Below are 27,609 nucleotides of genomic sequence, written 5' to 3' on the forward strand. Positions count from 1 at the left end.
CTAGATCCATGACTCTGATTATATCTGCCAACAGAGCACATACAAGTGTAGGTCTGTATTTCAAACTTTCCTAGTGCTTGAGATCTGCTACATTGTAACAAAAATTGTTTGTTTGTTTGTCTTTATAGACGGGTCCCTGCCCACGACAAAAGCGTAGTTTAGTTCACGAGTCACAATACCTACTCTATGGAGAACTCCTCAGAGGAGGCGGTAAGATGATATATTATTTTACGCTAAATTAATAGCATTTCAACAACATATAATATTTACACCCAAAGATGGAGTATTTCAAGGTCAGATGTGTCACGGAATGTTAGCAAATTTTTCACTGCTTATTGAATACTCTATGCACTTTTGACTGAAATTTTTATCCTAAGATAAATGACAGTGACAGCGGTGACACTGAGGATCGTGGAAAGAGGATGCATTTTATACAGAAAAACCAGGTGGATTTAAAGGAAGATGCTGACATTGTGAGCGGTATGCAAACCAGATGAAATTTTCAAGTGGTATTCATGAGATTGAATTCATATAACTTACATCAAAATCTTGACAATTACTATGTACCCCAAGATTTAGGAAGAGAGAAACAGGATTTAAAGAATATAGTTGTGACTGCAAATCAGTATCACAACTGACATAAAACAGATAAGATGAATAGTGCAAATAAATCTTTTTTTTATTATTATTGTTGGTAAAAGAGCCCTATAAAATAGAAACTTTCATTATCCAGAATTATGAAGTAGAATTAAAAAAAAAATTAAATAAAAAGTTAAAAAAAGGAAGACAGAAGTAAATACCCTATAACTGTGCCATACAGTGCAGTTCTGTATTTCTGCACTCTATAATTTGTATATAGATTTGGGTACAGATTTATAGTGACAGACAAATGGATTTTGTTTTATGTATCTAAATAGAATACAGTGAGCAGATAAAAAGAAATAGCATCAGGTGTTTTACAGAAATTATTTTATTTTCATCCTTACCTATATTTTCTGAATGTTTTTATGAATAATATAAGAGAAGGGCACTTATTTAAAGACATAAATCTACAAGAGAAACACATTGCCAATAAGAATATGATGATAGATGCATCCAACTAAAAAGGTCAATTCTATGTCAAAGTGCATACAAGCAAATGTGGATAAAATATGAAGAAGTTTAAAATCTATATCTACATCAGCTGTGTCCATCAGATACAGACTATATGAGCTTTCTGATAATGTAGTAAGTTACTGTCATCTGCCTCTTAAACATCATTGGTTGATGCATTTGTTGTTTTGCAGAACCTGCACAAATGGACAACAGCAAAGCTGAGAATGTCAGTAGTATATCAGTCACACTTAACTGGGAGAAACCAGCTACTGGGATGAAGAAATACCATGTGACATGTGAATCTGATGGACAGAATATTCAGGAGAAGACAACAGAGCTCAGCACAGTTACCTTCCACGGCCTGAAACCAGGGACCCCGTACTCCTTTCACATTGTCACTGTTCTCACAAATGGGAAGAGAAGCACTGCTGCTAGCACTTCTGCAGACACAAGTAAGTGTGTTTTGATTCAAACTGGTACGTTAGTCAGTTCACACAGAAAACAAAATACCGTAATTTCCGGACTATAAGCCGCTACTTTTTTCCCACGCTTTGAACCTCGCGGCTTAAACAATGAAGCGGCTAATTTATGGATTTTTCCCGGTTTCACAAGCTTCATGCCGCCAAAAAACTGAGCTCCGTAACATTAGACCAATGAAATTGCCGAACGGGTTATGGTGAACCAATGAAACTCTTTACATTAAATCGAGCGCGCTCCCACTGAATCATTCTGATTAAGGTAGTCATTTTGTCATGTACACGCCCTTATCATGGGAAAGACACGGACAAAATGCATATGATGCAGCTTTCAAGTTGAAGGCGATCGATCTGGCTGCTGGAAAAGGAAATAGAGCTGCTGCACGGGAGTTTGGCCTTAATGAGTCGATGATAAGACGTTGGAAACAGCCGCGTGAGGAACTGACTCAGTGCAAAAAGACAACAAAAGCTTTCAGAGGGAAGAAAAGCAGATGGCACGAACTAGAAAATGACCTCGAAGACTGGGTCAACGCACAGAGAGCAGACGGCCGAGGTGTTTCAACTGTGCAGATCCGACTGAAAACCAAAACAATCACCACCGCAATGAAGTTTGAGGATTTTAGAGGTGGACCATCGTGGTGTCTCAGATTTATGAGACGTAAAGGCCTGTCCATCAGGGCACGGACGACTCTGTGTCAGCAGCTCCCTCCGGGCTACGAGGAAAAAGTTTCAAACTTCCGCAAATTCACTCATGCAAACATAGCGGAGCTTTCCATCGGCCCGCACGACATCATAAATATTCTTGGTAGGCTACTGTTTTGTTACGAGCCGTGTTACAGGCACGGTCTTTCGTTAAAGCCTGTGTAAAGTTCATTTGTTTCAATGTAGGCACCTGCGGCTTATAGACATGTGCGGCGTATTTATGTTCAAAATAAATATTTTTTTTAAATTCAGTGGGTGCGGCTTATATTTAGGTGCACTTAATAGTCCGGAAATTACGGTAGTTACAAGCACAGGGCAAATCAGGGCCAGTTTGGCGAACTATTTACCCCTTTGAAGCTGCAAATGGACATTACGCTTCAATAATTTCACTTACAAATCCAGTAATTCTGTCATGGTCCACAAATATTTTGTCCGTCACCATGTCTCCAAATGATTCCCAGAGTCTCCAAACTTACCTTCAGACAGCAACTAGACATCCCAGAATTGTTGATAAAGAAAACCTCTCTTGAGTGTTATCTGCAACAGCAGTAATAATCTTAATAACGTAAAATGATCTTGGACGTATTCCATTCTGGGTCTACAGCAGAATGTTCCACAAGTGTGAACCATCATATGCATGTTAACATCCTCTCCGCCCACTGATTCCTTGCCCCAACGTAGAGATTAAGTATGGTACTTTATGAATGATTTACTTTTGTGAGGATCTAACAATTTCAGATTATTTTAAGAATCCCTCTTTCAGTTGTGTCTCTATTGCTAAGATGGTCTATTGACAATACACAGCAAACCAGACCAATGAATTCTTGCGTTAACCTATCAAAAGTCCACCAGATGAAACTGAAGTTCAACAATGTTAATTGTGCATTTTTTTTACAGTTTTATTCTCACAAACACACACACACACACACTTGCACATTTGCAATGATTTGTGTTGCATAACCTAATGCATGGCAGTGTTTTTCACCCACAGTGATTCCTGCACCAGAAAAGATTACAGCGAAGTCTGTCACTATCAACTCTGTGAGTCTTTCTTGGGATCCCCCTGAAAACATCAACACATTTGAAGTGACTTACTCCAGTGGCACACACTCAGAGACCCTGAAGATTATAGGCTCCAGTGTTGCAGAGGTGAAGGACCTGCATCCAGGAACAGAGTACACATTCAGCCTTGTTTCTGTTGCTGAGAATGGAGCTCGCAGTGAGACACTCACTGTGTCTCAGTGTACAGGTAATTTTCCTCAATTCATTTTTCTCCAAACTTCAGCCCTGTTCACACTCTCTGTGATGCATGACTGGTGAATTTGTTGCTTTTACAGAACCTGCCCCACCCGACAACATCAAAGTTGAAAATGTCAGTAGTACGTCAGTCATACTTAGTTGGGATGAAGCAGGTACTGGGATTAAGGAATACCATGTTACATGTGAATCTGATGGACAGAATATTCAGGAAAAGACAACAGAGCTCAGCACAGTTACCTTCCACGCCCTGAAACCAGGGACCACGTACTCCTTTCACATTGTCACTGTTCTCACAAATGGGAAGAGAAGCACTGCTGCTAGCACTTCTGCAGACACAAGTAAGTGTGTTTTGATTCAAACTGGTACGTTAGTCAGTTCACACAGAAAACAAAATAGTTACAAGCACAGAGCAAATCAGGGCCAGTTTGGCGAACTATTTACCCCTTTGAAGATGCAAATGGACATTACGCTTCAATAATTACACTTACAAATCCAGTAATTCTGTCATGGTCCACAAAGATTTTGTCCATCACCATGTCTCCAAATGATTCCCAGAGTCTCCAAACTTACCTTCAGACAGCAACTAGACATCCCAGAATTGTTGATAAAGAAAACCTCTCTTGAGGGTTATCTGCAACAGCAGTAATAATCTTAACAACGTAAAATGATCTTGGACGTATTCCACTCTGGGTCATCAGCAAAATGTTCCACAAGTGTCAACCATCATTTGCATGTTAACATCCTCTCCGCCCACCGATTCCTTGCCCCAACGTAGAGATTACGTATGGTACTTCACGAATGAATTACTTTTATGAGGATCTAACAATTTTAGGTTATTTTAAGAATCCCTCTTTAAGAATCCCTCTTTCAGTTGTGTCTCTATTGCTAAGATGTTCTATTGACAATACACAGCAAACCAGACCAATGAATTCTAGCGTTAACCTATCAAAAGTCCACCAGATGAAACTGAAGTTCAGCAATGTTAACTGTGCATTTTTTTTGCAGTTTTATTCTCACAAACAAACACAGACTTGCACATTTGCAATGATTTGTGTTGCATAACCTAATGCATGGCAGTGTTTTCCGCCCACAGTGATTCCTGCACCAGAAAAGATTACAGCGAAGTCTGTCACTATCAACTCTGTGAGTCTTTCTTGGGATCCTCCTGAAAACATCAACACATTTGAAGTGACTTACTCCAGTGGCACACACTCAGAGACCCAGAGGATTATAGGCTCCAGTGTTGCAGAGGTGAAGGACCTGCATCCAGGAACAGAGTACACATTCAGCCTTGTTTCTGTTGCTGAGAATGGAGCTCGCAGTGAGACACTCACTGTGTCTCAGTGTACAGGTAATTTTCCTCAATTCATTTTTCTCCAAACTTCAGCCCTGTTCACACTCTCTGTGATGCATGACTGGTGAATTTGTTGCTTTTGCAGAACCTGCCCCACCCGACAACATCAAAGTTGAAAATGTCAGTAGTACGTCAGTCATACTTAGTTGGGATGAAGCAGGTACTGGGATTAAGGAATACCATGTTACATGTGAATCTGATGGACAGAATATTCAGGAAAAGACAACAGAGCCCAGCACAGTTACCTTCCACGCCCTGAAACCAGGGACCACGTACTCCTTTCACATTGTCACTGTTCTCACAAATGGGAAGAGAAGCACTGCTGCTAGCACTTCTGCAGACACAAGTAAGTGTGTTTTGATTCAAACTGGTACGTTAGTCAGTTCACACAGAAAACAAAATAGTTACAAGCACAGAGCAAATCAGGTCCAGTTTGGCGAACTATTTACCCCTTTGAAGATGCAAATGAACATTACGCTTCAATAATTACACTTACAAATCCAGTAATTCTGTCATGGTCCACAAAAATTTTGTCCATCACCATGTCTCCAAATGATTCCCAGAGTCTCCAAACTTACCTTCAGACAGCAACTAGACATCCCAGAATTGTTGATAAAGAAAACCTCTCTTGAGGGTTATCTGCAACAGCAGTAATAATCTTAACAACATAAAATGATCTTGGACGTATTCCACTCTGGGTCATCAGCAAAATGTTCCACAAATGTCAACCATCATTTGCATGTTAACATCCTCTCTGCCCACCGATTCCTTGCCCCAACGTAGAGATTAAGTATGGTACTTCACGAATGAATTACTTTTATGAGGATCTAACAATTTTAGGTTATTTTAAGAATCCCTCTTTAAGAATCCCTCTTTCAGTTGTGTCTCTATTGCTAAGATGTTCTATTGACAATACACAGCAAACCAGACCAATGAATTCTAGCGTTAACCTATCAAAAGTCCACCAGATGAAACTGAAGTTCAGCAATGTTAACTGTGCATTTTTTTTGCAGTTTTATTCTCACAAACAAACACAGACTCGCACATTTGCAATGATTTGTGTTGCATAACCTAATGCATGGCAGTGTTTTTCACCCACAGTGATTCCTGCACCAGAAAAGATTACAGCGAAGTCTGTCACTATCAACTCTGTGAGTCTTTCTTGGGATCCTCCTGAAAGCATCAACACATTTGAAGTGACTTACTCCAGTGGCACACACTCAGAGACCCTGAAGATTATAGGCTCCAGTGTTGCAGAGGTGAAGGACCTGCATCCAGGAACAGAGTACACATTCAGCCTTGTTTCTGTTGCTGAGAATGGAGCTCGCAGTGAGACACTCACTCTGTCTCAGTGTACAGGTAATTTTCCTCAATTCATTTTTCTCCAAACTCCAGCCTTGTTCACACTCTCTGTGATGCATGACTGGTGAATTTGTTGCTTTTGCAGAACCTGCCCCACCCGACAACATCAAAGTGGAAAATGTCAGTAGTACGTCAGTCATACTTAGTTGGGATTAAGCAGGTACTGGGATAAAGGGATAACATGTTACAAATGAATCTGATGGACAGAATATTCAGGAGATGACTACAGAGGATAAGACAAATGTGGATATAATATGAAGAAGTTTAAAATCTATATCTACTTCAACTGTGTCCATCTTATAAAGACTATATGAGCTTTCTGATAATCTAGTGAGTTACTGTCATCTGTCTCTTAAACATCACTTGTTGATGCATTTGTTGTTTTGCAGAACCTGCACAGATGGACAACAGCGAAGCTGAGAATGTCAGTAGTATATCAGTCACACTTAACTGGGAGAAACCAGCTACTGGGACAAAGGAATACCAAGTGACATGTGAATCTGATGGACAGAATATTCAGGAGAAGACAACAGAGCTCAGCACAGTTACCTTCCACGCCCTGAAACCAGAGATTACGTACTCCTTTCACATTGTCACTGTTCTCACAAATGGGAAGAGAAGCACTGCTGCTAGCACTGGTACGTTAGTCAGTTCACACAGAAAACAAAATAGTTACAAGCACAGAGCAAATCAGGGCCAGTTTGGCGAACTATTTACCCCTTTGAAGATGCAAATGGACATTACGCTTCAATAATTACACTTACAAATCCAGTAATTCTGTCATGGTCCACAAATATTTTGTCCGTCACCATGTCTCCAAATGATTCCCAGAGTCTCCAAACTTACCTTCAGACAGCAACTAGACATCCCAGAATTGTTGATAAAGAAAACCTCTCTTGAGGGTTATCTGCAACAGCAGTAATAATCTTAACAACGTAAAATGATCTTGGACGTATTCCACTCTGGGTGTACAGCAGAATGTTCCGCAAGTGTCAACCATCATTCGCATGTTAACATCCTCTCCGCCCACTGATTCCTTGCCCCAGTGTAGAGATTAAATATGGTACTTCACGAATGAATTACTTTTATGAGGATCTAACAATTTTAGGTTATTTTAAGAATCCCTCTTTCAGTTGTGTCTCTATTGCTAAGATGTTCTATTGACAATACACAGCAAACCAGACCAATGAATTCTAGCGTTAACCTATCAAAAGTCCACCAGATGAAACTGAAGTTCAGCAATGTTAACTGTGCATTTTTTTTTGCAGTTTTATTCTCACACACACACACACACACACACACACACACACACACACACACACACACACACACACACACACAGACAGACAGACACACACACACTCACACACACACACACATATTTGCAATGATTTGTGTTGCATAACCTAATGCATGGCAGTGTTTTCCCCCACAGTGATTCCTGCACCAGAAAAGATTACAGTGAAGTCTGTCACTATCAACTCTGTGAGTCTTTCTTGGGATCCTCCTGAAAACCTCAACACATTTGAAGTGACTTACTCCAGTGGCACACACTCAGAGACCCTGAAGATTACAGGCTCCAACGTTGCAGAGGTGAAGGACCTGCATCCAGGAACAGAGTACACATTCAGCCTTGTTTCTGTTGGTGAGAATGGAGCTCGCAGTGAGACACTCACTCTGTCTCAGTGTACAGGTAATTTTCCTCAATTCATTCTTCTCAAAACTCCAGCCTTATTCACACTCTCTGTGATACATGACTGGTGAATCTGTTGCTTTTGCAGAACCTGCCCCACCCGACAACATCAAAGTGGAAAATGTCAGTAGTACGTCAGTCACACTTAGTTGGGATGAAGCAGGTACTGGGATAAAGGAATACCATGTGACATGTGAATGTAATGGACAGAATATTCAGGAGAAGACAACAGAGTCCAGCACAGTTACCTTCCACACCCTGAAACCAGGGACCACGTACTCCTTTCACATTGTCACTGTTCTCACAAATGGAAAGAGAAGCACTGCTGCTAGCACCTCTGCAAGCACAAGTAAGTGTGTTTTGATTACATGTATTATGCTAGTCATTTCACACAGAAAACAAAATAGTTACAAGCACAGAGCAAATCAGGGCCAGTTTGGCGAACTATTAAGCTGTCACAGATCCCACATGTTCTGTCTCTCACAGTGTCTCCAAACATACCTTCATAGAAGAACTTAAAGTTCATAGGATTTTATACATCCCCAATTGTTGAAAGAGAAACTACTTTCGGGGGTTATCAGCAACTACAACAATAAATTAATAACATAAACTCATACTGGACATATTCCAAAGTGTCACAGAGCTGCTGAAGAAGAGTCTGTATGACTTCCTCGCTCTTAGTCTCCACAAAGCCAATGTTCACACTGTAGGTACTTCTAAACTGTTCTTCATGTTCTTTTTTGAAAGTAAGTCCTCTCTAATTTAGTAGTCAACAAACCTCCATGCTCAAAGGATTCCCATGAGCAAATGAATAGGTAAAATCTGTTGTGGTTTAGCCACATTAATTATGGTAAGCCAAAGTACTGCAGTATTTGTGCTTATCTATCTTTCTGTAGTGGAGGTAAATATGTCTATTCATGATGACTAGTTTGGGAGGGAAAAACCAAGCAAAGGTCACAGCTTTAGAGTTCTGTGCAACTCTAACAGGAGTCTTACATGGACGTGGAACAGGAAGTCTGTGACCCACGCCGTGTGTTCTTTCCTCTTCACACTCCTCATTGTACTTTTGACTGATGACAAAAAAGTGAAAATGTCTGACTTTATGCACTCCTACTGCAGCCTTAACATGCCCTATAATAGCATAGGCTGTTTGCGTATTCATAATGTTAATAATTACATACCTGCATCAGTAATCTACAGTAGTTTTATAACCTTAAATGCAGATTATTAAGTGCCTAAAAAAAGGTTAAAAAAACTCTTTGTAGATCACAAGAGTTTTGCTGGAGAGGGATACACAGAGGGATTGTCAGTGGTGGTCGGTACAGACTTCTGCCTCATTGTACTCATCAGCAACTGCACAGAGAGAATAATTAGCTAGATGAGCAGTGACAGATGATAGGGAAAATGATGGGGATAAAGGAATTTCCCTCAGTTGTCGTTTTAGTGTCTGTAGTGCTTGACAATCCTTATTTTCAAATTAATCATGAAAACGTGTTTTGAAATCTTCATTAGCTATTAAGAAGTCCTTAATTAACTTTGTAGATTCCTCACAGGTTTAATCATTTATATGATTTGATTGGAAATACCTGTACATATATCCTTTGTGCTTACTTTTAAAAGTCATGTGAGAGCAGTGAAAAGTGGGAGCAGATGAATTATGAAAGAGCTCATGCCATTATGCCATTGTTAAAATTACTAGGCAACCATGCTCACTGTCATAAGTCAGTGGGCACCCAAAAACAATCTGTCTGAACCTTTGTGGCAGTGGACAGGTCAGATAAGGTAGGTATAGACAGTCACAGAGAGTAACACAGCATTTGGACACATCATGGCAAAGTTTCCTCATGAACTGCACCTGATGGCCAAACCGAAGTCGCGCAAAGTCCATCACAGACCAGTCAAACCAGACACTGAATTGAGAAATGTACATGGCAGATTTTACTGAGAAGAATTTTTGTCACTTGTAAAACAGAGTAAGCAGGAAGCTTATTCACATGCAGAGAGTATGAAGCATGAGCACTGATTTGTAATATATGAAAACTCCACATCTTCACAGGAAAACAGCGATGACTCAAACAGCTCACGTTCACAAGTACAATGTATGTATTTAGGGGCTGGTTACTATGTGTACTTTAAAATAAGAGTATCTAACTGAACAGCTTACTCTATGTGTTCACTGATCAGTTTTATATACATATGACTTATATAAATTCAGATGTGCATTATTGTCAGGCTCAGGACGATAAGATGCACAGATGTTCGTCATTGCAATCCTTGTTAAAAGACATAATTACAATGGGCCCTGAGAAAAAAAGGATAGCATATTACACAGAATGTTATTTGTGTGCCCACACACATACACTCATATTTAGACATGTTTAAATTATTCATGTTGTACCACCTAATACATGGCAGTGTTTTTTTTCCCACAGTGATTCCTGTACCAGAGACGTTTACAGTGAAATTGATCACTAGCAACTCTGTGACTCTTTCTTGGGATCCTCCCGACAAGATAAACACATTTGAAGTGACTTACTCCAGTGGCACACACTCAGAGACCCTGAATATTACAGGCTCCAACTTTGCAGAGGTGAAGGACCTGCATCCAGGAACAGTGTACACATTCAGCCTTATTTCTGTTGCTGAGAATGGAGCTCGCAGTGAGGCAGTCACTGCGTCTGAGTGCACAGGTAATTTCCCTCAATTCATTCTTCTCAAAACTCCAGCCTTATTCACACCCTCTGTGATACATGACTGGTGCATTTGTTGCTTTTGCAGAACCTGCCCCACCTGACAACATCAAAGTTGAGAATGTCAGTAGTACGTCAGTCATACTTAGTTGGGATAAATCAGCTACTGGGATAAAGGAATACCATGTGACATGTGAATGTAATGGACAGAATATTCAGGAGAAGACAACAGAGTCCAGCACAGTTACCTTCCACACCCTGAAACCAGGGACCACGTACTCCTTTCACATTGTCACTGTTCTCACAAATGGAAAGAGAAGCACTGCTGCTAGCACCTCTGCAAGCACAAGTAAGTGTGTTTTGATTACATGTATTATGCTAGTCATTTCACACAGAAAACAAAATAGTTACAAGCACAGAGCAAATCAGGGCCAGTTTGGCGAACTATTAAGCTGTCACAGATCCCACATGTTCTGTCTCTCACAGTGTCTCCAAACATACCTTCATAGAAGAACTTAAAGTTCATAGGATTTTATACATCCCCAATTGTTGAAAGAGAAACTACTTTCGGGGGTTATCAGCAACTACAACAATAAATTAATAACATAAACTCATACTGGACATATTCCAAAGTGTCACAGAGCTGCTGAAGAAGAGTCTGTATGACTTCCTCGCTCTTAGTCTCCACAAAGCCAATGTTCACACTGTAGGTACTTCTAAACTGTTCTTCATGTTCTTTTTTGAAAGTAAGTCCTCTCTAATTTAGTAGTCAACAAACCTCCATGCTCAAAGGATTCCCATGAGCAAATGAATAGGTAAAATCTGTTGTGGTTTAGCCACATTAATTATGGTAAGCCAAAGTACTGCAGTATTTGTGCTTATCTATCTTTCTGTAGTGGAGGTAAATATGTCTATTCATGATGACTAGTTTGAGAGGGAAAAACCGAGCAAAGGTCACAGCTTTAGAGTTCTGTGCGACTCTAACAGGAGTCTTACATGGACGTGGAACAGGAAGTCTGTGATCCACTCCCTGTGTTTTTTCCCATTCACACTACTCCTTGTACTTTTGACTGATGACAAAAAAGGGAAAATGTCTGACTTTATGCACTTTTTGCATATTCATAATGTTTATAATTATTTACCTGCACCAGTAATCTACAGTAGTTTTATAACCTTAAATGCAGATTATTAAGTGCCTAAAAAAGGTTAAAAAAAAACTCTTTGTAGATCACAAGAGTTTTGCTGGAGAGGGATCGTCAGTGGTGGTCGGTACAGACTTCTGCCTCATTGTACTCATCAGCAACTGCACAGAGAGAATAATTAGCTAGATGAGCAGTGACAGATAGGGAAAATGATGGGGATAAAGGAATTTCCCTCAGTTGTCATTTTAGTGTCTGTAGTGCTTGACAATCCTTATTTTCAAATTAATCATGAAAACATGTTTTGAAATCTTCATTAGTTATTAAGAAGTCCTTAATTAACTTTGTAGATTCCTCACAGGTTTAATCATTTATATGATTTGATTGGAAATACCTGTACATATATCCTTTGTGCTTACTTTTAAAAGTCATGTGAGAGCAGTGAAAAGTGGGAGCAGATGAATTATGAAAGAGCTCATGCCATTATGCCATTGTTAAAATTACTAGGCAACCATGCTCACTGTCATAAGTCAGTGGGCACCCAAAAACAATCTGTCTGAACCTTTGTGGCAGTGGACAGGTCAGATAAGGTAGGTATAGACAGTCACAGAGAGTAACACAGCATTTGGACACATCATGGCAAAGTTTCCTCATGAACTGCACCTGATGGCCAAACCGAAGTCGCGCAAAGTCCATCACAGACCAGTCAAACCAGACACTGAATTGAGAAATGTACATGGCAGATTTTACTGAGAAGAATTTTTGTCACTTGTAAAACAGAGTAAGCAGGAAGCTTATTCACATGCAGAGAGTATGAAGCATGAGCACTGATTTGTAATATATGAAAACTCCACATCTTCACAGGAAAACAGCGATGACTCAAACAGCTCACGTTCACAAGTACAATGTATGTATTTAGGGGCTGGTTACTATGTGTACTTTAAAATAAGAGTATCTAACTGAACAGCTTACTCTATGTGTTCACTGATCAGTTTTATATACATATGACTTATATAAATTCAGATGTGCATTATTGTCAGGCTCAGGACGATAAGATGCACAGATGTTCGTCATTGCAATCCTTGTTAAAAGACATAATTACAATGGGCCCTGAGAAAAAAAGGATAGCATATTACACAGAATGTTATTTGTGTGCCCACACACATACACTCATATTTAGACATGTTTAAATTATTCATGTTGTACCACCTAATACATGGCAGTGTTTTTTTTCCCACAGTGATTCCTGTACCAGAGACGTTTACAGTGAAATTGATCACTAGCAACTCTGTGACTCTTTCTTGGGATCCTCCCGACAAGATAAACACATTTGAAGTGACTTACTCCAGTGGCACACACTCAGAGACCCTGAATATTACAGGCTCCAACTTTGCAGAGGTGAAGGACCTGCATCCAGGAACAGTGTACACATTCAGCCTTATTTCTGTTGCTGAGAATGGAGCTCGCAGTGAGGCAGTCACTGCGTCTGAGTGCACAGGTAATTTCCCTCAATTCATTCTTCTCAAAACTCCAGCCTTATTCACACCCTCTGTGATACATGACTGGTGCATTTGTTGCTTTTGCAGAACCTGCCCCACCTGACAACATCAAAGTTGAGAATGTCAGTAGTACGTCAGTCATACTTAGTTGGGATAAATCAGCTACTGGGATAAAGGAATACCATGTGACATGTGAATGTAATGGACAGAATATTCAGGAGAAGACAACAGAGTCCAGCACAGTTACCTTCCACACCCTGAAACCAGGGACCACGTACTCCTTTCACATTGTCACTGTTCTCACAAATGGAAAGAGAAGCACTGCTGCTAGCACCTCTGCAAGCACAAGTAAGTGTGTTTTGATTACATGTATTATGCTAGTCATTTCACACAGAAAACAAAATAGTTACAAGCACAGAGCAAATCAGGGCCAGTTTGGCGAACTATTAAGCTGTCACAGATCCCACATGTTCTGTCTCTCACAGTGTCTCCAAACATACCTTCATAGAAGAACTTAAAGTTCATAGGATTTTATACATCCCCAATTGTTGAAAGAGAAACTACTTTCGGGGGTTATCAGCAACTACAACAATAAATTAATAACATAAACTCATACTGGACATATTCCAAAGTGTCACAGAGCTGCTGAAGAAGAGTCTGTATGACTTCCTCGCTCTTAGTCTCCACAAAGCCAATGTTCACACTGTAGGTACTTCTAAACTGTTCTTCATGTTCTTTTTTGAAAGTAAGTCCTCTCTAATTTAGTAGTCAACAAACCTCCATGCTCAAAGGATTCCCATGAGCAAATGAATAGGTAAAATCTGTTGTGGTTTAGCCACATTAATTATGGTAAGCCAAAGTACTGCAGTATTTGTGCTTATCTATCTTTCTGTAGTGGAGGTAAATATGTCTATTCATGATGACTAGTTTGAGAGGGAAAAACCGAGCAAAGGTCACAGCTTTAGAGTTCTGTGCGACTCTAACAGGAGTCTTACATGGACGTGGAACAGGAAGTCTGTGATCCACTCCCTGTGTTTTTTCCCATTCACACTACTCCTTGTACTTTTGACTGATGACAAAAAAGGGAAAATGTCTGACTTTATGCACTTTTTGCATATTCATAATGTTTATAATTATTTACCTGCACCAGTAATCTACAGTAGTTTTATAACCTTAAATGCAGATTATTAAGTGCCTAAAAAAGGTTAAAAAAAAACTCTTTGTAGATCACAAGAGTTTTGCTGGAGAGGGATCGTCAGTGGTGGTCGGTACAGACTTCTGCCTCATTGTACTCATCAGCAACTGCACAGAGAGAATAATTAGCTAGATGAGCAGTGACAGATAGGGAAAATGATGGGGATAAAGGAATTTCCCTCAGTTGTCATTTTAGTGTCTGTAGTGCTTGACAATCCTTATTTTCAAATTAATCATGAAAACATGTTTTGAAATCTTCATTAGTTATTAAGAAGTCCTTAATTAACTTTGTAGATTCCTCATTCATTGATTGGAAATACCTGTATATATATCCTTTGTGCTTACTTTTAAAAGTCATGTGAGAGCAGTGAAAAGTGGGAGCAGATGAATTATGAAAGAGCTCATGCCATTATGCCATTGTTAAAATTACTAGGCAACCATGCTCACTGTCATAAGTCAGTGGGCACCCAAAAACAATCTGTCTGAACCTTTGTGGCAGTGGACAGGTCAGATAAGGCAGGTATAGACAGTCACAGAGAGTAACACAGCATTTGGACACATCATGGCAAAGTTTCCTCATGAACTGCACCTGATGGCCAAACCGAAGTCGCGCAAAGTCCATCACAGACCAGTCAAACCAGACACTGAATTGAGAAATGTACATGGCAGATTTTACTGAGAAGAATTTTTGTCACTTGTAAAACAGAGTAAGCAGGAAGCTTATTCACATGCAGAGAGTATGAAGCATGAGCACTGATTTGTAATATATGAAAACTCCACATCTTCACAGGAAAACAGCGATGACTCAAACAGCTCACGTTCACAAGTACAATGTATGTATTTAGGGGCTGGTTACTATGTGTACTTTAAAATAAGAGTATCTAACTGAACAGCTTACTCTATGTGTTCACTGATCAGTTTTATATACATATGACTTATATAAATTCAGATGTGCATTATTGTCAGGCTCAGGACGATAAGATGCACAGATGTTCGTCATTGCAATCCTTGTTAAAAGACATAATTACAATGGGCCCTGAGAAAAAAAGGATAGCATATTACACAGAATGTTATTTGTGTGCCCACACACATACACTCATATTTAGACATGTTTAAATTATTCATGTTGTACCACCTAATACATGGCAGTGTTTTTTTTTCCCACAGTGATTCCTGTACCAGAGACGTTTACAGTGAAATTGATCACTAGCAACTCTGTGACTCTTTCTTGGGATCCTCCCGACAAGATAAACACATTTGAAGTGACTTACTCCAGTGGCACACACTCAGAGACCCTGAATATTACAGGCTCCAACTTTGCAGAGGTGAAGGACCTGCATCCAGGAACAGTGTACACATTCAGCCTTATTTCTGTTGCTGAGAATGGAGCTCGCAGTGAGGCAGTCACTGCGTCTGAGTGCACAGGTAATTTCCCTCAATTCATTCTTCTCAAAACTCCAGCCTTATTCACACCCTCTGTGATACATGACTGGTGCATTTGTTGCTTTTGCAGAACCTGCCCCACCTGACAACATCAAAGTTGAGAATGTCAGTAGTACGTCAGTCATACTTAGTTGGGATAAATCAGCTACTGGGATAAAGGAATACCATGTGACATGTGAATGTAATGGACAGAATATTCAGGAGAAGACAACAGAGTCCAGCACAGTTACCTTCCACACCCTGAAACCAGGGACCACGTACTCCTTTCACATTGTCACTGTTCTCACAAATGGAAAGAGAAGCACTGCTGCTAGCACCTCTGCAAGCACAAGTAAGTGTGTTTTGATTACATGTATTATGCTAGTCATTTCACACAGAAAACAAAATAGTTACAAGCACAGAGCAAATCAGGGCCAGTTTGGCGAACTATTAAGCTGTCACAGATCCCACATGTTCTGTCTCTCACAGTGTCTCCAAACATACCTTCATAGAAGAACTTAAAGTTCATAGGATTTTATACATCCCCAATTGTTGAAAGAGAAACTACTTTCGGGGGTTATCAGCAACTACAACAATAAATTAATAACATAAACTCATACTGGACATATTCCAAAGTGTCACAGAGCTGCTGAAGAAGAGTCTGTATGACTTCCTCGCTCTTAGTCTCCACAAAGCCAATGTTCACACTGTAGGTACTTCTAAACTGTTCTTCATGTTCTTTTTTGAAAGTAAGTCCTCTCTAATTTAGTAGTCAACAAACCTCCATGCTCAAAGGATTCCCATGAGCAAATGAATAGGTAAAATCTGTTGTGGTTTAGCCACATTAATTATGGTAAGCCAAAGTACTGCAGTATTTGTGCTTATCTATCTTTCTGTAGTGGAGGTAAATATGTCTATTCATGATGACTAGTTTGAGAGGGAAAAACCGAGCAAAGGTCACAGCTTTAGAGTTCTGTGCGACTCTAACAGGAGTCTTACATGGACGTGGAACAGGAAGTCTGTGATCCACTCCCTGTGTTTTTTCCCATTCACACTACTCCTTGTACTTTTGACTGATGACAAAAAAGGGAAAATGTCTGACTTTATGCACTTTTTGCATATTCATAATGTTTATAATTATTTACCTGCACCAGTAATCTACAGTAGTTTTATAACCTTAAATGCAGATTATTAAGTGCCTAAAAAAGGTTAAAAAAAAACTCTTTGTAGATCACAAGAGTTTTGCTGGAGAGGGATCGTCAGTGGTGGTCGGTACAGACTTCTGCCTCATTGTACTCATCAGCAACTGCACAGAGAGAATAATTAGCTAGATGAGCAGTGACAGATAGGGAAAATGATGGGGATAAAGGAATTTCCCTCAGTTGTCAGTTTTAGTGTCTGTAGTGCTTGACAATCCTTATTTTCAAATTAATCATGAAAACATGTTTTGAAATCTTCATTAGTTATTAAGAAGTCCTTAATTAACTTTGTAGATTCCTCATTCATTGATTGGAAATACCTGTATATATATCCTTTGTGCTTACTTTTAAAAGTCATGTGAGAGCAGTGAAAAGTGGGAGCAGATGAATTATGAAAGAGCTCATGCCATTATGCCATTGTTAAAATTACTAGGCAACCATGCTCACTGTCATAAGTCAGTGGGCACCCAAAAACAATCTGTCTGAACCTTTGTGGCAGTGGACAGGTCAGATAAGGCAGGTATAGACAGTCACAGAGAGTAACACAGCATTTGGACACATCATGGCAAAGTTTCCTCATGAACTGCACCTGATGGCCAAACCGAAGTCGCGCAAAGTCCATCACAGACCAGTCAAACCAGACACTGAATTGAGAAATGTACATGGCAGATTTTACTGAGAAGAATTTTTGTCACTTGTAAAACAGAGTAAGCAGGAAGCTTATTCACATGCAGAGAGTATGAAGCATGAGCACTGATTTGTAATATATGAAAACTCCACATCTTCACAGGAAAACAGCGATGACTCAAACAGCTCACGTTCACAAGTACAATGTATGTATTTAGGGGCTGGTTACTATGTGTACTTTAAAATAAGAGTATCTAACTGAACAGCTTACTCTATGTGTTCACTGATCAGTTTTATATACATATGACTTATATAAATTCAGATGTGCATTATTGTCAGGCTCAGGACGATAAGATGCACAGATGTTCGTCATTGCAATCCTTGTTAAAAGACATAATTACAATGGGCCCTGAGAAAAAAAGGATAGCATATTACACAGAATGTTATTTGTGTGCCCACACACATACACTCATATTTAGACATGTTTAAATTATTCATGTTGTACCACCTAATACATGGCAGTGTTTTTTTTCCCACAGTGATTCCTGTACCAGAGACGTTTACAGTGAAATTGATCACTAGCAACTCTGTGACTCTTTCTTGGGATCCTCCCGACAAGATAAACACATTTGAAGTGACTTACTCCAGTGGCACACACTCAGAGACCCTGAATATTACAGGCTCCAACTTTGCAGAGGTGAAGGACCTGCATCCAGGAACAGTGTACACATTCAGCCTTATTTCTGTTGCTGAGAATGGAGCTCGCAGTGAGGCAGTCACTGCGTCTGAGTGCACAGGTAATTTCCCTCAATTCATTCTTCTCAAAACTCCAGCCTTATTCACACCCTCTGTGATACATGACTGGTGCATTTGTTGCTTTTGCAGAACCTGCCCCACCTGACAACATCAAAGTTGAGAATGTCAGTAGTACGTCAGTCATACTTAGTTGGGATAAATCAGCTACTGGGATAAAGGAATACCATGTGACATGTGAATGTAATGGACAGAATATTCAGGAGAAGACAACAGAGTCCAGCACAGTTACCTTCCACACCCTGAAACCAGGGACCACGTACTCCTTTCACATTGTCACTGTTCTCACAAATGGAAAGAGAAGCACTGCTGCTAGCACCTCTGCAAGCACAAGTAAGTGTGTTTTGATTACATGTATTATGCTAGTCATTTCACACAGAAAACAAAATAGTTACAAGCACAGAGCAAATCAGGGCCAGTTTGGCGAACTATTAAGCTGTCACAGATCCCACATGTTCTGTCTCTCACAGTGTCTCCAAACATACCTTCATAGAAGAACTTAAAGTTCATAGGATTTTATACATCCCCAATTGTTGAAAGAGAAACTACTTTCGGGGGTTATCAGCAACTACAACAATAAATTAATAACATAAACTCATACTGGACATATTCCAAAGTGTCACAGAGCTGCTGAAGAAGAGTCTGTATGACTTCCTCGCTCTTAGTCTCCACAAAGCCAATGTTCACACTGTAGGTACTTCTAAACTGTTCTTCATGTTCTTTTTTGAAAGTAAGTCCTCTCTAATTTAGTAGTCAACAAACCTCCATGCTCAAAGGATTCCCATGAGCAAATGAATAGGTAAAATCTGTTGTGGTTTAGCCACATTAATTATGGTAAGCCAAAGTACTGCAGTATTTGTGCTTATCTATCTTTCTGTAGTGGAGGTAAATATGTCTATTCATGATGACTAGTTTGAGAGGGAAAAACCGAGCAAAGGTCACAGCTTTAGAGTTCTGTGCGACTCTAACAGGAGTCTTACATGGACGTGGAACAGGAAGTCTGTGATCCACTCCCTGTGTTTTTTCCCATTCACACTACTCCTTGTACTTTTGACTGATGACAAAAAAGGGAAAATGTCTGACTTTATGCACTTTTTGCATATTCATAATGTTTATAATTATTTACCTGCACCAGTAATCTACAGTAGTTTTATAACCTTAAATGCAGATTATTAAGTGCCTAAAAAAGGTTAAAAAAAAACTCTTTGTAGATCACAAGAGTTTTGCTGGAGAGGGATCGTCAGTGGTGGTCGGTACAGACTTCTGCCTCATTGTACTCATCAGCAACTGCACAGAGAGAATAATTAGCTAGATGAGCAGTGACAGATAGGGAAAATGATGGGGATAAAGGAATTTCCCTCAGTTGTCATTTTAGTGTCTGTAGTGCTTGACAATCCTTATTTTCAAATTAATCATGAAAACGTGTTTTGAAATCTTCATTAGTTATTAAGAAGTCCTTAATTAACTTTGTAGATTCCTCATTCATTGATTGGAAATACCTGTATATATATCCTTTGTGCTTACTTTTAAAAGTCATGTGAGAGCAGTGAAAAGTGGGAGCAGATGAATTATGAAAGAGCTCATGCCATTATGCCATTGTTAAAATTACTAGGCAACCATGCTCACTGTCATAAGTCAGTGGGCACCCAAAAACAATCTGTCTGAACCTTTGTGGCAGTGGACAGGTCAGATAAGGCAGGTATAGACAGTCACAGAGAGTAACACAGCATTTGGACACATCATGGCAAAGTTTCCTCATGAACTGCACCTGATGGCCAAACTGACGTTGCGCAAAGTCCAGCACAGACCAGTCAAACCAGACACTGAATTGAGAAATGTACATGGCAGATTTTACTGAGAAGAATTTTTGTCACTTTTAAAACAGAGTAAGCAGGAAGCTTATTCACATGCAGAGAGTATGTAGCATGAGCACTGATTTGTAATATATGAAAACTCCACATCTTCACAGGAAAACAGCGATGACTCAAACAGCTCACACTCTGTTCACAAGTACAATGTATGTGTTTAGGAGTTGGTTACAATGTGTGCTCTAATAGAAGAGTATCTAAATGAACAACGTAGACTATGTGTTCACTGATCAGTTTTATATACATATGACTTATATAAATTCATATGTGCATTATTGTCAGGCTCAGGACGATAAGATGCACAGATGTTCGTCATTACAATCCTTGTTAAAAGACATCATTACAATGGGCCCTGAGAAGAAAAGGATAGCATATTACACAGAATGTTATTTGTGTGCCCACACACATACACTCATATTTAGACATGTTTTCAATTATTCATGTTGTACCACCTAATACATGGCAGTGTTTTTTTTCCACAGTGATTCCTGTACCAGAAAAGATTACAGTGAAGTCTGTCACTGTCAGCTCTGTGACTCTTTTTTGGGATCCTCCCGACAACATCAACACATTTGAACTGACTTACTCCAATGGCACACACTCAGAGATCTTGAATATTACAGGCTCCCACTTTGCAGAGGTGAAGGACCTGCATCCAGGAACAGAGTACACATTCAGCCTTGTTTCTGTTGGTGACAGTGGAGCTCACAGTGAGGCAGTCACTGTGTCTGAGTGTACAGGTAATATTCCTAAACTCACTTTTTCAAAACTCCAGCCTTATCTGTGTTCTTTCTAACACATGACTGGTCAATTTTTTATGTCACTGCAGAGCCTGACCAAGAGAGAAAAGTAACAGCACTTTTTAGGGCCAGAAAAATAAAAAATGCACCTATTTTGGACATACAAATGGAAATTATCATTTAGTAATTCTATTTTCATATCCAGCAATTATGCCAAATTATTTATTTATTTATTTATTTATTCAGCCCCCATATATCCAAATCATTTATGTTTGTCAGCCTACCTTGAGACAGCAAGTCAGCCTCCATAGGCTTTTAGACATCCCAGGATAATTCACAAATGAAACACCTGTTGGGGGTAAATCAACAACAATATGTATCATAAACTAAACTCCACTCAGTGTCTGCAGCAGATTGTTGCACAAGCGTCAGTCATCAGCCACATGTTTACACCCTCTCACTGAACATTATATAAAATTCAACATTTATAATCAAGGTTTGGTGCCACTGAGATTGGAGAAATTCATACAATTTCATTTCTCATCATTAACAGGTACAGTGCTGACAGGACTTCTGCAGGACCTGGATTTGGAGCAGTGCCATCCTGAGAAGCTCTCCCTCAGTAGAGTCCTGGAGATTGGCAGGGAGAGTGTCACAGATGAGTCAGTTCAGTCACTCTCCTCACTGCCATGGCTCTTCCTGAAGAAACTAATGATGGTGAATGTTACTGCCAGGTCTGTTAAACTTGTCCCGTCAAATGACACTAATAGTAATGACACAGACTGGGACAGTGATGAGGAGAAACCACGGGAAATAAAGGACATAAATCCTTTAGACATTATAACTGCACTCTTTCTCTGCTCAGATAGTTTTCTTCAGCAGGAAATGGCCCTGAAAATGTCTTTATGCCAGTTCTCTGTTCCTCTGCTTCTGCCAAACTGTGACACAAAACAGGTCACATTCATGCTTTGGGCAATGAGAGAAATTCTTAAAAAGTTTAGACCACATTCATTGGGAGATCCCAGAGGATTTGTGGAGGAGAGAATAGTTGTCTCTAATATCCCACTGGTGTCTTTTGTAAGACTTGGTAAATTCAGCCTTTCAAAGTCACACATTTTAAACATGTTACTCAGTAATCCCCAACAGTATCATGACACATTTGTTCACCATAACATGGACTCAGGTGATGCTTTGAAGAGAATATCAAATGGCCTGGTGGAAATCAGCTGGTATCTTCCGTGTGGGAACAAAAGTATTGACATCTTTCCAGAGCCTGTGGCTGTAGCTAATTTGAGAGGTGATATCAGTACATTTGAGACTCAGTATCATTTCCTGTGTCAGACATCTGCAGCAGTGTTTGTGTTTTTTGATCAGTTGGACTCAAACTACAAGATGCCTCCCAGTCCACATGTTAAAGCACAGTTGTATTTGGTTGGCAATGCACAGAGCAGCACCTTTAATTATGATACTTTAAAAAATGAAGCCAAGCACTTAGGACTAAAGAAAGGAAATGTCATTCTCAAAGACAAAAAGAATGATGCAGACTTTATCAGGACTCTTCGCTCCGTAGTAACAGATGTGATTACAAACAACCCACACAAAATGACACTGGAGCAGATGACCACAGTGGCACATGAACTTGGAATCCGTGTGGATGAGGACACAGTGGAATGTCAGAATGCCAAGAGAAATGCAGATGAAATCACATCAAAAATACAGGACATACAACAGTTCAAAGAGGAACAACTCCCGTTGCAGGGAGACATCTGGATGGAGGTGGCTAGGGTAGAGAAGGAGGAGTGCAGACTGAGGAAAGCTTGGAATCAGGATATTGAACAGTATAAAAGTGATCTCAGAAAAAAGAAGATGGAACTCAGACAGAAGCAAAAACAATATGACGTGTCAGAGGCAATGAAGTGTTTCATTAGTGCACTATCAAGGCCAGGCTTGGAGAGATCCTACTTCTTAAAATGGATGAAGATGAATCTGGACAATCTGTCCCGTGAAAAGCTATCAACTCTTAGAGAGCAGTATAAAGAGAAATGTCAGGACTCCTCAGAAGAAAGCAAAGAGGAAATTGCAGAGCTGGACAACAAAATCTCAAAGAGTTCCTTAGGAATCGAACACTTTTTACGTGAAATGGGTCAGCTGTATGAATCAGCAGTCATCCTTTCAAAAAATGAAGAATCACATAAACAAATGCTTCACCTCCCCAAACTCTGTGCAGAGTTGCTGCTTGAGGGCTTCCCTATTGAACTGGTTGATGGAGATGCATCTAATATACCCCTGAGGTGGGTGAGTGATGTGCTTGGTCAGCTGAACAGTCTGGTGAAGCCAAATAATAAAATGTTGGTGGTGACAGTTTTGGGAGTCCAGAGCACAGGGAAGTCTACTCTTCTTAACACCATGTTTGGGGTGCAGTTTGTTGTCAGTAATGGAAGATGCACTAGAGGGGCTTTCATGGTGCTAATCAAAATCAAAGATGACATGAGAAAAGAACTTAATTGTGATTTTCTACTTATCATTGACACAGAGGGACTGAAGTCACCAGAACTGGCTCAACTTGACTACAGCTATGAGCATGACAATGAACTGGCCACACTTGTAGTTGGACTGAGTGATGTGACAATTATAAACATTGCTATGGAGAACTCCACAGAAATGAAAGACATCTTGCAGATTGTTGTTCATGCCTTTCTCAGGATGAAGGAAGTGGGCAAGAGACCCAAATGTCTGTTTGTGCATCAAAATGTAGCTGATGTCTCAGCACATGACAAGAACATGAAGGATCGAAAAATGCTATTGGAGCAGCTGAATGAGATGACACAGGCAGCAGCAAAAATGGAGAAGAACGCAGAGAACAAAAAATTCACTGATGTGATGGAATATGATCCAGAGACTGACAGTGTTTACATCCCTGGACTCTGGCATGGAACTCCCCCCATGTCACCAGTCAGTACAGGTTACAGTGAATCTGTCTATGACTTCAAAAAGAGCATGATTGATGTTTTCAAGAAATGCAAGACATCTAGAAACACTGTTATGCATTTTCTGGAGTGGACTGAAAGCTTATGGAGCGCTGTGAAGCATGAAAACTTCATTTTCAGCTTTAGGAACAGCTTGGTTGCTGATTCTTACATGAAGGTGTGCACTGAACTCAGTAAGTGGGAATGGGAATTCCGAAAGGACGTGCACACATGGGTAACAACAGCTGAAACAAAGATTTCCAATTTTTGTAATTTCCCTGAGACATCACAGACATCAGACATAAAAAGCTTTGTCACTCAGCTGAAAACTGATGCATGCACTGAGCTCACCAAAGGAGAAAAAAACATTTTAGACAATATTGCTTCATACTACAAGAAAACAGACTGCCATGTGGAACTTGTGGAAAAATATAGAGGGGACTTTGAAAACAGTGCCAAATCCCTGAAAACAGAATTAGAGAATTCTGTGACGCATCGTCTAGATAGAGCTGCTTCACTCCGTCAGGGAATGATAACGCTGGAGTCCATCAAAAACAACCACACCAGTATATTGGAGAAGAGAGTGCTTGCATTGCTTGAAGAGTGCCAGAGGAACAAGTCTAAAAAATCAGTGGAGGAACTTAGGTCTGACTTTGAAAACACGTGGGATCAAACAATATGTGAATTGTCATTCGAAGGGATTAAAAAAGAAGATGTCATGGGAAGTGTTTTTGGACAAGTATTGATAAATCTTAAACACAAAAGAATTTCAGTGGCACACGACTTAGACAAAATCAGTTTTGAAAAAAAGTTTGGATTAAAGCCCTTCACTGCCTGTACATGGTGGGAGCATATTACACATCTTTTGAATCAAAGTTGGATTAAGGACATCCAGGTAATGTCGAGCAACCTTATAGCAAAATGTAAGCAGTCTGCTGCTAACATTAGAGCGGAGGAGACCAACTATGATGAGACACACATCAGAGAAATTCTGAATTTGATTGATGAGACTTTAAAGGCCAATGAACATCTCAAAACAGACAAAAAGTTTGAGGAGAATCTGAAACTGCATATTTGTAGCATTGCAGGGAGGGAATTCCAAAAAATGCATGAATCTTTCATACAAAAAAATGATCCCCGCAGATGCCTCGAAAGAAACAAAGAGAAGTACTGGACAGACTTCAAGGATCTTTTCTTTGACCATGACCAGTGTCAGAGGAAAGCAGATGAATTTACAAAATACTGTCTCAGACCAGCAATAGAGAGCTATATTTCCAAAGTCCTTGGCACTGACATTGTTGATGAAGTTTTGTCCAGCAAAGGGTCAGTTAATTTCAGCTCACGTGGCTCCTTTCAGTACTCACTTTTGAAACAACTGCTTGATGAATCTGATTTTGAAAACTATGTGTGTTACATTTCCTCTTATGAAGAATTTGTGAAAGACTGGATATCTGATCAAGTTACCAAACACTGTTCAGAGGAGAAAATGTCAAAGTTGGAGGAGAAGCATCTGACTGTGGCTATAAAAAGCATTGAAGAGGCCATTTCCAAAACACAGAAAGACACAGAGATATCCAGTAACATAAAGGACTTCATTAACAATTTTTGCACAGTTTTGAGGGACAGACTGACAGTCTCTCATGAAGCTCGTGTAAACTTTTTGACCCTTAACAATGCGAACCAGGACCAGTTTGTGAAACACCTTAAAAAATCACTGGAGGAACTGGAAGTAGACTTGAAGGAGTCATTTCAGAAAAGAAATTTGGAAGATAAACTGAAAACTCTTAAACTCAAACCACAGGATGTGTTGTTCAAACAAATGTTTGGCTGTGGGAAACAGTGTCCATTCTGCAAGGCACCATGTGAGGCAGGAGGGGAAAAACACAGTAATCATTCTGCCTCAATTCACAGACCTGAAGGATTAGGTAGATACCGATGGGAATCCTCTGGAAAACTGATGATTGATATCTGTTCTTCTCTTGTCCACAGTGAGTCAAGGTTCAAATGCACCGAGACAAAGGATAAGTGGCACCCTTATAAAGATTACAGAGAGATTTTCCCTGACTGGAATATTATCCCAGACAGCAGCATACAGGCCTCAGACTACTGGAAATATGTCATGGCAAAATTCAACGAGGAGTTTGCTAAGCAATATAATGCTCAACCAGCAGATATACCTAGTGAGTGGAAAAACATTAAAAAAGAACAGGCAGAAAAAGTCCTGAATAAATATTACAACATGCACTAATTACAAGGAATACTTAAGAGCTTATTTAAAACTGTATTCTCTGTACCACTTTAAGTTTTGATCCAAAGACCTTGGCACCATCACCAATGATATAATAAAACAATAACTGATTATTGGCTAAGTAGTTTGTCCACAGGTGTTTGTGAGGATCCAGATATATTTTAACTTACTGTTAATAAACCGAAACTATATGCTTGTGGAAATTTTACTTCATATATACAAAACCACATTGATTTGAATCAAGTGTACTGCAAACTCATTTGTTGAAGCATGATTCAGTAATGAAGTTTATACCTTAACTTTTAAAACCTGTATTTTAAGCATAATGAAAAGCTTTGACAATAGTATCTGTTTCATAGTATGTACAATGCTGACAATAGCTTTCACTTGCTTACATGATTTTTTTTCCTCTGAAGTTATATTGAATATTTTAATAATGTACTTTTGCAATAACAATTATGTGAGGTTTTATTATGGGGAGTTGTTTGTCTTGGTATGAAATTGAAATATAACAATGCATTAAGCAATATTTTATCCATTTTAGTTACTGTTAATTCAAACCTAGCAAAAACTTTTACGCCTCTATAAAAGAATGAGACAGTGTTGATCAAGAAGATAGAGAGTAAAATAGAGAGTAAAATGACAGAGCTAAACTGATGTGGTGTGAGTCAAATTTAATGTTTGATTTAATTTTAGCTGTTTCTGATGTTTACCTGATATGTTTATCTGTTTTTCAACTGTGTGGGCTTCACTGTTCATGCTACAGATGACTCATGCATTTTTTTCCCTTTGGCTCATGTTTGTATATGCAATCATGCAGTATATAAATCAGCTATCATAATATGTTTTAGAAAATGTATGTCATATGTTCCCATTGGCTCTGGACAAATAATCAAGACATATGGTCTTAAATTTCTAGTGTTTCATAAAATTTGTTGTCCGCAAAATGTATGAATTTTGTTCTCAGCTACATTTCGGTTGGCTAATAAACTCAGTTCAAACTGATTTTCTATGGATTAGTATATCTATATATTAAAAACAATAGTGTTTATCTTGTTTGAGTCCCAGGGATGCAACAGGATTAAAAGAAATGTGTTTGAATGTCAGTTGGAATTTGTGCACAAAGGACCTAGAATTCTTCTTGTGGGACACTCCAGCTTCTCTTGGAGAATGAAAACATAGCATGAGTTTATTGGCTGTTAATGTCTTTAATGTTCCACAGAGCAGAATTACAACATACAGTGGGTAATAACTTCTAAAAT

At 39.4% G+C, this 27,609-nt stretch overlaps 1 protein-coding gene across 1 annotated transcript; it reads left to right on the top strand.

Annotated features, from left to right (window-relative positions):
• Window positions 1-1,297: 1,297 nt before the first annotated feature.
• LOC115816297 (interferon-induced very large GTPase 1-like) lies at window positions 1,298-26,347 on the top strand. The gene is made up of 12 exons (XM_030779257.1): window positions 1,298-1,547; window positions 1,900-2,376; window positions 3,265-3,522; window positions 3,611-3,871; window positions 4,627-4,884; window positions 4,973-5,233; window positions 5,989-6,216; window positions 6,335-6,376; window positions 6,639-6,887; window positions 7,685-7,942; window positions 8,031-8,291; window positions 21,687-26,347. The coding sequence occupies exons 1-12, from the start codon at window positions 1,298-1,300 to the stop codon at window positions 26,345-26,347; spliced, it is 7,464 nt and encodes a 2,487-aa protein (XP_030635117.1).
• The last annotated feature ends 1,262 nt before the right edge of the window (window positions 26,348-27,609 follow it).

Source organism: Chanos chanos, chromosome 7 (assembly GCF_902362185.1).
Source record: "Chanos chanos chromosome 7, fChaCha1.1, whole genome shotgun sequence".
Classification (NCBI taxonomy): domain Eukaryota; kingdom Metazoa; phylum Chordata; class Actinopteri; order Gonorynchiformes; family Chanidae; genus Chanos; species Chanos chanos.